The sequence below is a fragment of the Camelus bactrianus genome, chromosome 29 (assembly GCF_048773025.1).
Source record: "Camelus bactrianus isolate YW-2024 breed Bactrian camel chromosome 29, ASM4877302v1, whole genome shotgun sequence".
Classification (NCBI taxonomy): domain Eukaryota; kingdom Metazoa; phylum Chordata; class Mammalia; order Artiodactyla; family Camelidae; genus Camelus; species Camelus bactrianus.
The window spans coordinates 18,474,350-18,493,039 of record NC_133567.1 but is presented as its reverse complement, the minus strand read 5'-3'; the positions used below and the strand labels follow the sequence as shown (position 1 = coordinate 18,493,039).

At 34.3% G+C, this 18,690-nt stretch overlaps 1 protein-coding gene and 1 long non-coding RNA gene across 6 annotated transcripts in view; one reads left to right on the top strand and one right to left on the bottom strand.

Moving 5' to 3' along the window:
- IL7 (interleukin 7) overlaps positions 1 to 18,690 on the top strand; it is a 43,208-nt gene that overhangs the window by 6,524 nt on the left and 17,994 nt on the right. The window contains exon 1 of one of the 4 annotated variants that reach the window (XM_074355039.1): positions 15,471 to 15,517. The exons of the other annotated variants lie outside the window; for them this stretch is intronic. Coding sequence (XP_074211140.1) covers positions 15,512 to 15,517 — 6 coding nt within the window. The 5' untranslated portion in view covers positions 15,471 to 15,511. Of the gene's footprint in view, positions 1 to 15,470; positions 15,518 to 18,690 lie in introns of those variants that run through there. 4 annotated transcript variants of the gene reach the window in all.
- Positions 1 to 18,690, bottom strand: part of LOC123615789 (uncharacterized) — a 160,442-nt gene that overhangs the window by 132,410 nt on the left and 9,342 nt on the right. For both annotated transcript variants that reach the window (XR_012503205.1, XR_012503204.1), the window contains exon 2: positions 1,403 to 1,514. This is a non-coding gene — a long non-coding RNA (uncharacterized LOC123615789). The remainder of the gene's footprint in view (positions 1 to 1,402; positions 1,515 to 18,690) is intronic.

The following is an 18,690-nucleotide window of genomic DNA, read 5'->3' as shown; positions in this document are numbered from 1 at the left end:
GACGTTTAAAATTATCATGAAAAGAGATGTATAGTTATTTTATTTTATCTGAATGTGTGTATATGCATGTATATTGCATATTTTTATACATATGTGTATATATAAAATTGGCTGTGAGTTATTTTTTTACTTGCTATGGACATTGATAATAGAGATTAGTTTTTAAAGTAATTTTGGGTTTACAACTTTTACAAAAAAGCTGAGGAGAAAGTAGAGAATTCCTATGTACCCATTCTCAGCACAATTTCCCCTATTATTAACATCTTGCACTTGTATGGTACATTAGTTACAACTGATGAACCAAAATTGATACATTATTATGAATTAAAGGGCATAGTTGACATCAATCAGGGTTCACTTTTTGTGTCTCACAGTTCTATGGGTTTTGACAAATGCATGGTGTCATGTATCCACCATTACAGTATCATACAGAATAGTTTCACTGCCCTTAAAAATCTCCTGTCCTCCACTGATTCACCCCTCTCTCCCTTTCCTTGATCTCATGGCGACCACAGATCTGTTTATGGTCTCTGTGATTCACCTTTCTCGAATGTCATACAGCTGGAGTCATGCAGTATGCAGCTCCTTTAGATTCTTTCACTTAGCAATGTATATTTAAGGTTCTTCCATGACTCTTTGTGGCTTGATAACTCATTTCATTATTGAATAAAATTCCATTGAATGGATGCACCACAGTTTGTTTCTCCATTCACTGACTGAAGGATATGTCTTGGTTGCTTCTGAAGTTTGGCAATTATGAATAAAGCTTCTGTAAACATTCGTGTGCAGGATTTTGTGTGGACATACCTTTTCAACTCGTTTGGATAAATACGTAGGAGAATGATTGCTGGATCATATGGTAAGACTATGTTTAGCTTTGTATTAAACTGCCATACTGTCTTCCAAAGTCACTGTACCATTTTGCATTCTTACCAGCAATGAATGAGAGCTCCTGATGCTTCACAACTTTGTCAGCATTTGGTGTTGTCAGTGATTTAAGTTTTAGCCATTCTAATTGGTGTGTCATGGTACCTCATTGTAGTTTTAACTAGCAATTCCTTAATGTCATATGATGTTGAGCATCCTTTCATATACTTATTGCCATCTATGTATCTTCTTTGGTGAGGTATCTGAAGTCACATCTTAACTGACGTCTTAACAGCACTGAATCTTCTTATCCATGATTATAGACTATCTTTCTATTTATTTAGATTTTTAAAAAACTTTCTTTCATCAGAGTTTTTTACTTTTCCTCATATAGATTCTGTTCATATTTTGCTAGAGCTGTATTTAAGTATTTTCGTATTTTTGATGCTGTTGTAAACAGTGTTGTGTTTTGAATTTCAAATTCCAAATATTCATTGTAGGTATACAGGGGAACAATTGACTTCTGTATATTAACCTCGTATCCTGCAGCCTAGCTGTGATTGCTTTCTCCCAGGAGGTGTTGTTGTTGTTTGTTGTTGTTGCTGCTCTTGATTCTTTGGGGTTTTCTTCATAGACAATCATGTTACCTACAAAAATTAATTTTTTTACAGTTTAAGTGCTGTATTAATATAATCGGATATGTTGATTTAGCAGTAATGAGTACTTGAAGACCCAAATGACAAAGAAAAACCCTCTTAAATGTTCATAAGGTGGGAGAAATTGTCTAATTTTTCTCCTCCTTCCACTCTACTGTCTTCTCCAAATTCTCAGACTGAAGTGGCATACCACTTTGGGAAATTCAGTGTTGCACCTCTTGGAGGGACGTGGGAAATTCAAGATGTTATTAAACACTGTACCACAGAGAACTGCTGATTTTGCCCATTGACAAGAAAAACAAAAGTGCACACTAAATGCTAATTGCTCCATTTCATATTTCATAAAATTTTGACATTTTCTGCATTAATTGATCTACTAAATTAATCTTTTTCCATCAAGATAATTTTTTAAAATTTAATGTTATCATCTGGGTAGGGAATCAACTATTATTAGTTCTACAACATTTCTAAATAATGATATGTGTGTAAAACTCTGCAAAAAAAAAAAAAAAAGAAAAGATGCTTTTGGCAATTCAAAAGAAGGAGAATTTTATCCACCAGATTGATAGCACTTCTTTTCTGGAAATTGAAAGCAGCCTATCTCCTTAGAATACGCGGCAACAACAGGAACAGCAGCAGCAACAGCGACGCTATTCACAAAGCAAACTGTGGCTCCTCTGCTTAAGGAAATTATTTTACGAGACATGGACGAGTGTATGAACAAATTAACCCAAGTGAATAGCACCACGATCATCTCAAGATTTCTATCAACATGAGGTAATAAATTTGAGAAAAGGGGAAAGTCACAAAGAATTATTCTATCAGCATGACAGGTAGAGAAGATTCAGTCACTTACTCAGTGTGTATTAGATGCTTTATAGGCATTACTGGGTTTAAATCTCAGGGAGACCATAATAATACTAGCCTTTAGGAAGTGCTTTTTATGTTCCAGGTGTTGACTAATTTAACGCTCACAACGCCCCTGTGAGAGAGGTGCTCTCATCACCTTCATTTCACAGAGGAAAGATCTAAGGCTTGGGGCCACCCACTCACGAGGCAGAGCCAGGATCTCAGCCTCTCCTGTTAACCAGCACACGCCCCGGCTTCCCAGTAGCAATCTCTGTGTCAGTTTATTTATTCAGCAACCATTTATGTAGAGCCTGTTACGTGCCAGTTATTATGGAAAACCCTTTGGCGTGGAGGGTGGAAGGGGTTTGGAAGTAGTTGCAATGATGGACCAGATATAAGCCTTTCTTTTAAGCAGCTTACATTTGGTGATGGTTAAGTCTTGGTGTGACGAGCGCAAGCTGCAGCTTGAAAAGGAGTGGCTGCCATACTGTCATTTGAGACAGGCTGGCTGTGAGTCAGATTTGGAAACAAAGAGATATAAACTGTGTTCTAGGAGGAGCTGTCTGGCACTAGGAGAGAAACCATGTTGTAGGATACTGTGAAGATCACCAGACTTTTTAGACAGTACACCGCGTTAGTAAAAATATTTTGAACCTGCACTTCCAATATACGTTTAGCATTTATTTACACATTTTAGCAATTTCATAGTAATTTTGCATCCATTAGTAATGGTATATACCAAATAATGAAAATTTGAGAAAATTTAATGAAAATGAAAAGATGAGAAAAAAACTTAATGTAGATAGAATTTCTAAAAATTTTCCTCCCACACTGCAGTGGATTGTCCATTGTGGACTCAGCTTTGAAAACACCCCTGACATAGTGGAAGACATGAGTGGAAACATGTTATAGCAAGACTGTGAGTGGCCTTGATATGATGGTATTTAGACATAACCAAGGGTCAGTAGTGATTTGATTATCAAAGTAACATTTAACTAAAATTTAAATTTTGAGCAGTTATTATGTGAAATGTGAGCCATTAAAAATAAGTAATACTCCTTGTTTTTCTATAATCTATGAGGGTGAGGGATACACATGTCACTATAATACAAAATAATAATGGCAGTACAATACAAAACAGTTTCACACACAGTATCTTATTTGAGCATCGCAGCATCTCTACGAGGTGATAATAATAACTAACACACATTCAGGTTTCACTCTGTGCCAGCTCTGCTCCAAGCACTTTCCGTGTATTGATTATATAATTCTTATGACAACACCATGCAATGAGGAAACTGAGACCTGAATCAAACCCAGAATTCAAACCCAGAAAAAGCCCTCATTATTATGAGGCAAAACAGGAAATAGCCCTGTTCCTTTGAGGGAGAACACATGATAGAGAGTTGTGATGATAACATAATGAATGAAGGGTATCAGAAACAGCAAGAGGGTGACTGGACCAGTTGAACTGCAGGAAAAGGTGATGGGGAGCTGAACAGATGTTTTGAATACTGTTAAAATCATCCAGAGCAGACCAGTAAGGTGGAATTAGTTGTAGAAGGAAGAAAACAGAAATGATGGGAACTATTACATAGAGACCAAATAGGGTGTAGGGTAAGGGTGAGACTCATTTTTCTACCTACCTCAGAAGGAATGGGAGGTGTTTAATAAATAATGGCCCCTTTTCTATATGGTCTACTAAATAAGGAATGCAGATTCCTAGAACTGGGGTGACTAAGTTAAATAGAGCCAGCATTTTAAGCTTCTTAATATATATTACCAAATCATTTTCCAGAAAGGACCTATCAATTTACAGTTCTTACAGCAGTATATGAGATCATCATTCTTGTTAGCATTGAGTATTTTTATTTTTGATAATATCTGCCAAGGCAATGGAAAAACAACCATTTTTTTGGTTGCTAGTGATATTGACTGTTTTTGCAATATTCATCATTTATGTTTTTGTTTGTTTATTTTGCATTGAGATAAACTTCAATATACTTCTTAAAGTGTACAATTTAGTGACTTTAAGTATATTCACAACAACTATCTACTTCTAGAACATTTTCATCACCTTGAAGGATGATAAAACCATTAGCAGTAACTTTCCATTCCCCATCACTGGACACTGGTAGCCATTAATCTACTTTCTGTCTCTACTGATCTACCTCTACTGGGTATTTCATATAAATGGAATAATACAATATGTAGCCTTTAGTATTGGGCATCTTTCACTTAGCATAATGTTTTCAAAGTTCACACATATTATAGCATGAATCAGTACTTCATTTCTTTTTATAGATCAATCATCTATCGAATGGATTTACCACATTTTGTTTGTCCATTCATCAGCTGATAGACATTTGAGTTGTTTCAACTCTTTGGCTTCAGATGTTGCTTGTACAAGTTTTTGTGCAATTCTCTTTGATACATACCTACAAGTGGAATTGCTGGGTCATATGGTAACTCTTTGTTTACTTTTTAGGAAATACCAAACTATTTCCAAAGTGGTGCAGCCACTCACACCAGCACCACACCAGCAGTGTATGAGCATTCCAGTTTGTCCAAATCCTCACCAAAACTTATTGTTTGTTTTTAACTTTAGTCATCCTGGTGGGTGTGAAATGATATCTCACTGTTCCTTTGGTTTACATTTCCCTGATAACAAATGATGTCAATCATCTCTTCAATATTGACTATTATTATTGATACAGTATACATTTATGTATCTTCTTTGAAGAATTTTTTTTCAAATTTTTGCCCACTTTTACATTGGGTTGTCTTTTCAAACTACGGACTGGGAGAAAATATTTGCAAATGATGCGACTGACAAAGGCTTTATTTCCAAAATATACAAAGAGCTCATACAACTCAATAACAAAAAAACAAACCAATCAAAAAATAGGCAGGAGACCTAAATCAACATTTCTTCAAAGAAGACATATAGATGGCCAATAGGCACATGAAAAGATGCTCAATATCACTAATTATCAGAGAACTGCAAATCAAACCTACAATGAGGCATCACCTCACACTGCTCAGAATGGCCATCAAACCCCATCAAAGACCATAAACAATAAACACTGGAGAGAGTGTGGAGAAAAGTGAACCCCGCTACACTGTTGGGAATGTAATTTGGTGCAGCCATTATGGAAAACAGTACGGAGATTCCTTAAAAAACTAAAAAATAGACTTACCATATGATCCAGCAATCCCCCTCTTGGGCATACATCCAGAGAAAACTCCAATTTGAAAAGATACATACACAGTGATGTTCATAGCAGCACTGTTAATGATAGCCAAGACATGGAAGAAACCTAAATGTCCACAGACAGATGAATGGATAAAGCAGATGTGGTATATATACAGGGAGAGAGTGAAATACTACTCAGCCATAAAAAATAATGAAATAATGCCATTTCCAGCAACATGGATGTACCTAGAGATTATTCTTACCAAGTGAAGTAAGTCATACAGAGAAAGACAAATATATGATACCATTTATATGTGGAACCCTAAATGTATGTGTATCCTAAAAAAATGATACAAATGAACTTATTTACAAAAGAGAAAGAGACTCACAGACATAGAAAACAAACTTATGGTTAACAAAGGGGAAAGTGGTGTAAGGGGGAGGGATAAATTAGGATTTTGAGATTTGCAGATACAAACTACTATATATAAAATGGATAAACCACAAGGACCTACTGCATAGCACAGGGAACTACATTCAATATCTTGTAGTAACCTATAATGAGAAAGAATACATATATATGTATAACTGAATCACTATGCTATACACCAGAAACTAGCACAACATTGTCAATCAACTATACTTTAATAAAAAATAAAAATAAAATCTATTAAGAGGATAAACAATTTAAAAATAAATTTGAATCTCTTTTTATTGTTTGGTTGTGAGAATTTTTTATATATTCTGGATACTAGAGCATTTTATCAGATTTGCAATTTGCAAATATTTTCTCCCATCCTGTGGGTTGTCTTCACTTTCTTTATGTTGTCCTTTGAAGTACAAAAGCTTATTTTGATGAAGTCATGCTTTCTGTTTTTGGTAAAGCTTTTGACATCATATTTAAGAAAGTATTGCCTAATCCAAGGTCACAAAGATTTATGCCTATATTTTTTTCTAACAGTATTATAATTTTGGTTCATATTTAGGTATTTGATATACTTTTAGTTAATGTATGTACACATATGAGGAAGGGATCCAACTTCATTCTTTTCCAGTTGTTCCTATGCCTTTTGTTGAAAAGACTATTTTCTCCACTGAATTGTCTTGGCACCTTTATTGATAATCAATTGTACCAAAATATACGGGTCTATTTCTGGATTTTCAATTCCATTCCATTGTTTTTATGTCAGTACCACAAGTCTTGATCACAGCAGCTCAGTAGTTGGTTTTAAAATTGGAAGTGTGAGTCCTCAAACTACTTTCTTCTTTTTTAAGATTGTTTTGGCTCTTAGGGATCCTCATCACTTATACTAGGTCAATTGTTGATATTTATTCCATGAATTGTTTACATTTTTAAGGGATTCCATTATTACAAAACTTTAGAATTTAAATACAGTACAAAACTCTGGTGATGCCATGCCTCTGTGCAGTAATTAAAACCATAAAACTCCACAAAAAACCACAAAACACCACAAAACACACTTTCAAGGACAGCCAAGTCTGAGGCATGGACAAAAACAATGACAGTGGACAGAGTGGTGACCAGCTTAAGGAAATCTTCTCCCTATCATCCTCAAGATTCTTTGCCATTCTTTTATTGGCTTCTATTGATAATCCCATCATTTGGTAGGAGCATTAGCAAGGACTTCCAGCACACTGTTGAAAAGGAGTGGTGTGAGGAAACATCCTTGCCTTCTACCTGCTTAGTGGGAAAATTTCGTGTTCTTTACCATTAAGTAAGACATTAGCTATAGATTTTTTGGATAGTCTTTGTTAAGATGAGGAAGTTCCCTCTTCTCTAGTTTGTTGAGAGGTTTTTCATGAATGGGTGTTGGATTCTGCCAAGTGCTTTTTCTGCAGCAAATAATAAGATCATGTGGTTTTTTTTTTTAAAGTTTGTTTATGTGATGGATTACATTAATTGATTTTCCATTGTTGAATCAGCTTTGCATGCATGGAATATAATTCTTTTGATGTTTTTCTGGATTTGATATGCTTATATTTTGAGAATTTGTGCATCTATTTTCATGAGAGATATTAGCCTGTAGTTTTCTTTTCTTGTTATGTCTTTGTCTGGTTTTAGTATTAAAGTAATGCTGGTCTCATAGAATGAGTTACGAAGTGTTCTATCCTCTGAAAGAGGTTATAGAGAATTGGCCTAATTTCTTCTTTAAATATTCGTTAGAATTCACCCATGCACCCATCTGGACCTGGTGATTTCTGTTTTGGAAGGTTATTAATTATTGATTCAATTTCTTCCATAGATACAGGACTATTAAGATCATCTATTTCTTCTTCTGTGAGTTTTGGTCACGCGTGATTCTTGAATCTTAAAACACATGTAGATTTTGCCAAAAGGAGCAGAGCAGAGTTGGGGGGGGTGCTCCCCCAGGGAGGGGATAGATCATCTTGTAAAGGAATGTCAGTAAGAAACCAACTGGCATGGTGCAGTTGGGTTGTGGGATGCAAGATGAGAACCAAATCCTCAGAGGAAGCCTGGACCACTGAGTCCTGTGCCCATCGTACAAAGGAATTTGGACTTTCTTTCTAAGTACCAGGAAGTCACTGAGGAGTCTGGAGCAGGGAAAGACACTGAATATAAGCACCACGAGAATAGGAATCTTTGTCCTTTGTGTTCACTGCTGTATCCCAAAGGGCTAGAAGTCTCAATAAATATTTGATGAATGAATGAAGAATAACACCATCAGACTTTTATCTTATAACTGGTTTCTGGCAATGATGTAGATAATTTGTGGCTTAGAATGGAAAGCAAGGAGACAGTGGGAAACACCTTCAGTAATTTAGATGAAGATTATCGATGTGTGTGGACCAAGGCAGTGATTCATTTAGGATGATTCAGAATGAACTGAAAGTTTCATTAAAACACAAATTGCTGGGCCCTACTCCTAGAGACTCTGATTTTTGAGGAATTTTCATGATCTGGGAATTCCACTGGATAACTTCATGCATGTCCCTGACTCACATGGAAAGAATTCAGAAATTCTTATGAACAGAATTTAAAATAATACCCTGATTTCAGTCTGACTCTTAAATTCTATTGCATCAGGACTGCAGAGCTGTGTATTACACTTTAGGTATCGGCTGCTAAGAGGTTTCTTTGTTTTTCAGTATTTAGCTCAGCCAAGTAACTAAAAAACAGACCATACATTCAATTAGCCATTATTTTAAAGTTACCCCTTTTCATTTTAGAATCCATGATTAAACATCTATTTTAAGGATAAATAAAGCAATCTTCTGCAGCATGGGAAAATATATTTTCATTGACAGCCTTGATTAGATTGCTTTTCTGTGAAACAGCATTGCAGTGCAGTGTAAGGGACACTGAGTGAAGGATCAGAAGACCTAATTTGTTACTAGCTTTGTTATTAGCAAGCACTGTGATCTTATATACTTCATTTAACCTCTTTGGCACTTTTCAATCCCCTATAAATTATCTCTGGGGTCTATTATAGTGCTCAAATTTTTTGAGACATGGGAAAAAAAATCACATTTTATTTTCTTCTTTCCCTTCCTCCTTTTCCTTATTACTGGCCTGAAATTGATTATATTCCTCCTTTTATAAATATTTATCAGTTCTCTACTATATGGAATGCTCTGTGTTAAACATTATGCTTCTAAAGAATAACAGTAATAATAAAATAATAACAAACTGTCAGTCTCCAATGGCCATATAATCAAAGACTGGAGTGAAATTTATTCAGAGATAGTTATCTTACAAGGCAACAAATAAACTATATTTGGAGAAGAAAAGACTCTTCTTTCCCTTATTGAATAGTCCTAGCACCCTTGTCAAAAATCAGTTGACCACAGATGTATGGGTTTATTTCTGGACTCTTCAATTACATTCCAGTATCACACTGTCTTTATTATCATTGCTTTGGAGTAAATTTTGAAAGCAGAAAGTGTGAATACCTCTGGTTTGTTCTTTTTCGAGATTGTTTTGGCTATTTCTGTCCCTTGCAATTCCATATTAATTTTAGGACCACCTTGTTAATTTCTAAAAAGAAGTCGGTTGGGATTTTGCCAAGGATTTTATTCCACCTATAGATCAATTTGATAGGTATTGTCTTTTTAACACTACATAATAATGCTTCTGATCCATGAACATGGGATATTTTTTCCATTTATTTAGATCTTTTAAAATTTCTTTCAACAATATTTTGTCATTTTCAGACTGTAAGCTTTGAGCTCATTTTGTTAAATTTATTCCTAAATATTTTATGTGTCTCTGATGTTGGTATAAGTGGAATTGTTTTCTTAATTTTATTTTAAAGTTGTCTGTGATTCTTAACTCTGTACTCCTTGTATACTTCCCTAAGTTTGTGGCTTATTTCCCCATACAAGTCTGTAAGTATCTGAAGGACTGCTTATGTTTGATTCATCTTTGTATCCAACACACAGAGTAGTTTTTCATATAAATAATAATATTAATTGTAAAAATATATAATAAATAATTTGTGAGTTGTAAATCAACACCATAAATTAATGGAAACCCAGAACTTGTTTCAAATAGGCTAAGAAGTCTTTTTTCTTGAACATGTTTGTTTGGAAATTTGTTGAGTCAAATGTCAGATACTTTTCTGATACCTAATACAAACTAGTTTTAGATGTTATACAATACTACTTTATACATAAAAAATTGTTTTGCCTAAACATAACTCATGATTGAATGATGTAACTCTTAGTCAGCACAGCAAAGTCTGGTTAAAAATATAAAGGCTATTAGAGAAGGCCAAATACTTTCTAGGTATGTCTAGTTGCAGGCATAAAAAGAGCTGTCCTTTATGTTATTAAATTATAAGGTCTAATGACTAATAAGTTATAACTGGCTTTTACAATTTCCAATATCTTTAACTGTGTCTCTATTCCAGCAACTCTCACAGATTTAACTTCCATCTTGGCATAGGTAATTCTCAAATAACCTCAGATCTGTACCTCTTCCATGAACTTTAGAACCATTCAATTCTAATACCAATTAGAAATCTCTACCCAGATGTACTGTGGGAGATCATGCATAACTAAAGACTAATTATCATCACTTTTAGCATGTTCCTCCTTCTACATTCTCTGTCTTAGGGAACAGTATTTGCTCATTTAGTCATGAAATCCTGGAATCACTCTTGACATCCTTACTCCTTCATTTCACCCATCACCAAATCCTACAAAGTATATCTCCTTAACACGTGTATGAGTTATTTACTCTGTTAACCTCCACTACCTTAGCTTTAGTTCAAGTACTCATCAAATTTTACTGGAACCACTTCTGTAGCCTTCAGTAGACCCCTGGCTGATCTCCCTGCCTCTTGTATGCATCTGTCCTCTTCACTACACTTGCGTTATCTTCCCAAAATTCAAATCTGATACTCTCTTTCTCTCCTTTTCAGTAACTCTCTAATACTTTAAAGTCTCTCTCCCTTAATACCAATCAGACTTTGATCTTGCATTTGATTGGTTTGCTAACAGAGGCAGCTAAGAAAATAAATGATCAAATTCCAATCAAAGATTATTTTAGAAATATCTATAAATATATTGTTTAAAAAATTGTAATTAACAGAGAAAATATTTAAATTGACTAAAATAAAAGGTAAATTCTTTACTAAATCAAGTTATGCTAGAAGATAAAACACATTTCCTGTGTACAAAATTTAACAGCATGACTGAAGCAGTTGCAATTTAACAGGAGTAAACTTTTAAGAGATGAGTCTTTTTGTTCTATTAATGACATTTTAAGTTATAAAAATTAAATTAAAATATACCAATTAAAAGACAGAGATTCTCTGAGTAGATAAAAAAAATAAGACCCAACTATATGTTGTCTACAAAAAACCCACTTTAAATATAAATACATACATAGATGAAAAGTGAAAAAATGGAGAATGATATGCCATGTTAATACTAATCAAAAGAAAGCTGCAGTAGCTATATTTATGTCAGACAGAGCAGACTTCAGAATAAAGAAGGCTTCAGAATAAGAAACACTACCAGGAATAAACAGGGGCATTACATAATAAGAAAGGGGTCAGTTCTCCAAGAAAACATAACAATCATTAATGTGATTGTGCCTAAAAACTGCACTGAAATCTGGGGAGCAAAAACTGATAAACTGCAAGAAGAAGCTGATAAATCCACTATCATAATTGAAGAATTCAACACCCGCTACCAGTAACTGAAAGATTCAGCAGGCAGAAAATCAGTAGGGATGTAATTGAGCTAAAAAGCTCTATAAATTAACCACACCTAATTGACATTTGTAAAATAATTCATCCACAAGAGCACAATACACATTTTTTGCAGGCTCACATGGAATTTTCACTAGGGTTGAACACATTCTGAATCACAGAACATATTTTATCAAATTAAAAAAAATGGAAATTATGCAAACTATCCTCTCAAACCAAAATGTAATTAAACTGGAAATCAACAACAGAAAGATAGATGGAAAATCCCACAATATTTGGAGATTTAAAAACACACTTTTAGATAACAAGTGGCTCAAAGAAGAAATCTCAGAGAAATTTAAAAGTATTTTGAACTAAATGAAAAGAAAATACAAATTAATAAAATTTGTGACACAGTAAAAGCAGTGCTTAGTGCACTGAATACATATATTAAAAAAGAAGAAAGATGTAAGTTACTTCTCTCAGCTTCCATATTAGGAGAATAGAAAAGAAAGAGCAAATTAAAACTAAATTAATTAGAAGAAAAGAATTAGCAAAAAATTTTGAAGAAATTGAAAACAAGAAATTAATAGAGAAAATCAATGAAACCAATATCTGGTTCTTTGCAAAGATAAATAAAATTGGTAAACCACTCTCTATCCAGGCTAACCAAGAATATAAGAAAGAAGACACAAATTACTAATGTTAGAAATAAAAGAGGGGCCATTACTACTAATTCCACAGATACTAAAAGTATAATAAAGAGGAGTATTATTATGATGGTTAATTTTATGTGTCAACTTGGCTAAGCTATGCTTTGCAGTTGCTTGGTCAAACAGCAATTCAGATGATGCTGTGAAGATATTGTTTAGATGTTATTAACATTTAAATCAATAGATTATGAGGAAAACAGGTTAAGGGATCCTTTATGATGTGGATGATCCTCATTTGTTATGGACTGGAAGTGTATGTTATTCCCAAAATTCATACACTGAAACCCTGAACTCAAATGTATTAGGAGGTGGGGGCTGTAGGAGGTAATTAGTATTAGATGAGGTCATAAGGGTAACTACTCATGATGGGATTAGTGCCATTATTAGAGGAGGAAGACACCAGAGCCTCCTCTCTCCATCGTGTGAGGGTACAGTGAGAAGATGATTCCCTGCAAGCCAGCAGGAAGGTTCTCACCAGGAACCAGATTGACTGACATCTTGATCTTGGACTCTCCAGCCTCCAGAACTGTGAGAAATAAATATGTTATCTAAGCCACCTAGTCTGTGGTATTTTGTTATTGCAACCTGAGCAGACTAAGGCATCATTCAGTCTCTTGAAGGCTGTAAGAGTAAAGACTGAGTTCTTCCAAAGAAGAAAGAATTCTGCCTCCAGACTGCCTTCAGGCTCAAGACTACAGCATCAGCTTTCCTGGACAACCAGCCTATGGCCCTAGCATGCAGATTTTGAAATTGCCAGACCCTACAATCACATGAGCTAGTTACTTTAAAACTTTATATATATACAATGGTTCTACTGGTTCTGTTTTCCTGGAGAACATTGCCTAATACAGTTATGAACAATTCTATGTCCAAAAATTTGATAACTTAGATGAATGAATCAATTCCTTAAAAGACACAAGTGGCCAAAACTCACACATGAAGAAATAGATGATGAGGATAGGTCTATTTTCTCTATTAAAGAAATTGAGTCAGCAATTAATAACTTTCCAAAACACAAAATTCCAGGTCCAGATGGTTTCGCTGATAAATTCTACCAAGCATTTAAGAAAGCAAATATGCTAACTCTCTACAAACTCTTGTAAAAATAGAAACAGAGAGAATAGTTACTCATTCTTGGAGGCCAGCATCATCTTAATACCAAAACCTGACGATGGCCTTATGTGATAGGAAAGCTCTTTTAGGAATCCAATAGGGATTTATTATAAACATTCTCAGTAAACTAGGAATGGATAATAATTTATGCAAACTGATAACATTTATTTTTCAAAAACCTACAGTTAATATCATACTTAATGGTGAGAAACTAGATGCTTTCCCTTACAACTAAGAGCAAGTTAATAATGTACCCTCTCACCTCTCCAACATCATTTGAAGTTCTAGCTAATCCAATAAGATAAGGAAATAACATACATACAGAAGGAAGAAACAAAGTTTTTGTTTACAAATGACATGATTATCTTCATAAAAAAATCCAAAAGAATCAACAGAAGAACTCATGGAGCTAATAAGCAATTAAGCAAGACAAGGTTGCAAGATACAAGATTAATTACAAAAGACAATGCTTTTCTATATACATTCAGTAATGAGCAATTGGCATTTAAAATTAAAAACACAACACCATTTACATTAACATAAAAATGAAATAATCAGGTGTAAAATCTAATAAAATATGTACAATATCCATATGAGAAAAACTAGAAAACTCTGATGAGAGAAATCAAAAAGAACTGAATAAATAGAGAGACATTCCATGTTTCTGGGTGGGAAGACTCACTATTGTTAAGAAGTCAGTTCTTCCCAGTCTGATCAAGGCAATTCCAATCAAAATTCAAAAGTTATTCTGTGCATATGAACAACCTGATTCCAAAGTATATGGAATGTCTAAACACCCAGACTAGTCAACACAATATTGAAAAAGAAAACAAAGTCAGAGTACTGATATTACCCAAACTTGAGACTTATTATAAAGCTAGAATAATCAAAAAAGTGTGGTATAGATGAAAGAATATACAAATCAATAGAACATAATAGAGAGCCCAGCATAGACCAACACTAATACAGTCATCTGACCTTTGACAAATGATCAAAGCCAATTCAATGGAGAAAAAGATAGTCTTTTCAACAAATGGTCTAGAACAATTGAACAGCTACACACAAAAAAACAGAACTTACAATTTTCACAAAAATTGACTAAGAATGGATCATAATCTTAAATGGAAAACTGAACTATGAAACTCATAGAAAATAGCATAAGAAAAAAACTAGGTAATCCTGGATTTTGTGATAACTTTGTAGGTTTAACACTCAATAGTACAATCCATGAAAGAAAGAAAAAATGGAGTTGGACTTCAATAAATTAAAAGCCCTACCCTGAGAAAGACACTGTTAAGAGAATGAAAAGGCAAGCCACTGGGAGAAAATATTTTCAAAACATGTATCAGATCAAAGTCTTGCACTCAGAATATCCGAAGAACTGTTAAAACTCAGAGATAACAAAGGAAACTATTCAGTAAAAAAAAAAAATGGGCAAAATACTGGAAGACACCTCACCAAAGAAGATATACACATAATATATAAGCATATGACACAATGCTCAAGATCATATGCCACCGAGAACTGTAAATTAAAACAATGAGATAGCACCGCACAACTAATAAATTACTAAAATTGAAAACCCTCACACCAAATGCTGGCAAGGATGTGGAGTAAAAGCTACTCTCATTCATTGTCAGTGGGAATGCAAAATGGTACAGCCATTTTGGAGGACAGTTTGGCAGTTTCTTACAACAGTAAACGTAATCATACCATGAAATACCTCACCTAGGTATTTACCCAAATGAGTTGAAGATTAATGTTCACATTAAAAGTGTCATGCTAATGTTCATAGAGACTTTGATTATTCATAGATGCCAAAAATGGAAGCAATCAAGATGTCCTTCAACAAGTAAATGGATAAACAAATGTGATATATCCATTCAGTGGAATGTAATCAGTGATGAAAAGAAATGAACTATCAAGCCGCAAAGAGACATGGAGGTATCTTAAATGCATATTGTGCAAAAGAATCCATTCTTGAAGGGCTACATACTGTATGATTCCAACTATATGATACTCTAGAAATGAAAAAACTATGGAGACAGTAAAGAGATCAATTGTTGCTAGGCATTGGGGAAGAAGGGTGGGGATTACTAGGTAATGCTCAGGATAACTTTTAGAGAAGTGAAGTTATTCAATATAACACTTTAATGGTGGATACATGACATACATTTGTCAAAACCCATAGAACTTTACAGCACAGTGAGTGAACCCTAATATAAACTATGAACTTCAGTTAATAATAATGTAACAATATTGATGTGATGAATTGTCACAAAGCTACCATACTAATGCAATACATCAATAATACAGGAAACAGTGGTTGGAGGGTGGGGATATATGCGAACTCTCTGTTTTTCTAGTGTTTCTGTAAACCAAAAGTTGCTTTTAAAAGTGAAGTCTATTTTAAAAGAATGGCATAAAATGATTAATTAATTAAAAAATAAAAGACTAGTAGAACTTCTTTTATGGCTACATAAATTCTACAAATCCAATGTGCTCTTTTATGCACAACTGATTGCTAAGGAGGAGATAATTACACATCTATATACAGTTTTCTAGGTGGAATGAGATTAAGAACCAACCTCTTATTTCTTGAGGTCCCATGATATTAGATTATTTATGAAAGAGTGGATTGTTCCTGGCTGATATCCACTGACAGGGTGAATTCTTTGCAAGGGAAAGGAATCTTGACTGGTTACCTGGACTTAACACGAGGCTCAAGATATTTGTTGGGGGAAGTTTACTCTGGAAAAGAGTGCAAGGATTGGCATCCTTTCAGATCCAAACACTCTGCCACTGCAGGTCCCTTTGGAAGCTCACACTACCTCGATGGCAAACGTGGTGTAGTAGAAAGAGCATGGGCTTTGTAACTGGGCGAACCTGTGTCTGTGTGGTAGCTTTGCCTATCATTAGTTTTCCCACCTATTTATGAACTCGCTTTGTCTGGGATTATGCGGTGTAATGGTTTTGGTGACTGTTGTGGTGTTGTGTATTGTTTAACATCATCAATCATTCTAAGAAGAGGACATTTCTGCGATATGTTGATGAAAAATTAATCAGTCGATCTAAGAAAGAAATAGAAAATTTTATTAGAGTCAAATTTGAGGATTATAACCCAGGAAGAGCATCTCAGAAAGCTCTGAGAACTGTATCACCATGAGTCGTTTGGCTTTAAGCTGTGGCCTATCAGTAGCAACCAGGGTTTCTTGCTTCTTTCAGATCCATAAAAATGAACATTCTTTTGCCTATAACTCACTAACCAAGATGCTAACTATATTCACGTTGGGTTACCTATGAAACAATCCTTATGCCAGTAGAACTCCAAGGCAGTGATTACTATTTAGACCTCGGTTTTTTTGAGGCAGTTGCCCTAGGAGGGAAGATGGGATAACTCTTATCGACGTGGTATCTAAGTCTTAGACCACTCAAAGCCCAACCCAGAGGTAGGAGTGGCTTTAAGTTTCATTTAAAAAAAGCCCATTTGACTGCACAATAATGAAGACAGGAGGGAGAGGTAAGATGTGGAAAGAAAACCACAATGTCCATTAAAATAGGCGTGTAAGTAGTTCCAGCAGCCAGAAAAATGACTTGGACATAGTAAAGGCCATGATCCTTCTCCACAGCTGGAGGGAAACATTCCTGCTTGTCACTAGAGAAACAGCTTTACACGAAAGAAGTGGTGATTTCATGAAGGTCACCACCCCTAGAGGCAGCTCCTGTCAGCAGGTCGAGGAGACCAAAAGGAAGAATCTGAGGAGTTTATCACAGAGCACCCATGAGATAAACCACGGGAAATTTCAGAAATGACATGGCACTTTGAGAGGAGTTCATCTTCAGAGGGTAGGAAGTTAAAGGCTTTTGTTATGATAATGTGTGTATAAAAAAGAAGAGTGACTTTATATTATAATCGTTGCATAGACACACATGTAAAAGTTTCCCAAAAAGAAAAGGCAAAGACTTTATACAACTATATATATATATATCTCCTTCTACCTATCTCCCTCCCCAACACCCCCAAAAATATATATATGCTTATTAGTCTATGTATGTATGGATATGTATAATTAAGAGAAGGTAATTGATACCATAGAGTCCAGAGAGCTAATCTATGAATAATGAATGATTCTGAAGAAAATATAACAAATGAAAAAGACGGAACAATTCCAGAGTTGAGATATATTTCTGTATTAAAATATGTATATGTATATATATATACACACACACATATATATATATAGTCTGTTGATTATATATCAACAATAATAACAAGAGACAAACACTAGGAGAAATCAAGGAGAAATTTTTCAACAAGCATCCTTTCTGGAAGAATAAAGAGAAAGTGTTTCCAATAAAGAAAAATAAAGTTAAGTTACCCTACTTTTTTTTTTTAACCAATTTTTATCTCTAGTTGACCAATTTCTACTTTGATTTGTGATTGCAAGGGCATGAATCCACAATCCTAGTCCTAGGAAATTTTATTCAATGTGCCAAAGAACACAAAGATACACAAATCTCAGTAAGGATACAACTTACGTATCTTAAACAGTAACAACAAAAACTGACCCTCAGATTAGTTCAGCCAAACAAGATATTAATAAACATCAGTAATAGAGGAATGGTGATATAAAATGACCACCATTAAATATTGAACTATTTAGTGATGTCTAATTATTGTAATAACAGAAACACAATAATAATATGCTTCACTTAAAAACTAAAATTCAACCATGTGGTTACTGAAGGTCTGAGAGGAAGTAAACAAAATGATAAATTTCTTTTCTTATAGCAGAATGACCAATAGATATGTTTACTATTTCTATTGAGAGAGAACGAAATTTTAAGTTTTTGGAAAACACTTTCAAAAGAATTCTTCTTTATAAACCAAAATTACAAAACAAATGAAAAGGATCATAAAGAAATAGTAATGAATACCTGACAATAAATATAAATTATTTTAAACTCTGAACTTAAGTAGGACTAATTGTATGAAAAAAATACATTATATGAGAGATACTCCTGAAACGAAACATGCAAAGTTTAAAAAAAAAAAATTCTTACTGTAAAATGTAGAAACTGATCATTAAAAGACAAACAACCTAAGAAAACAGTTA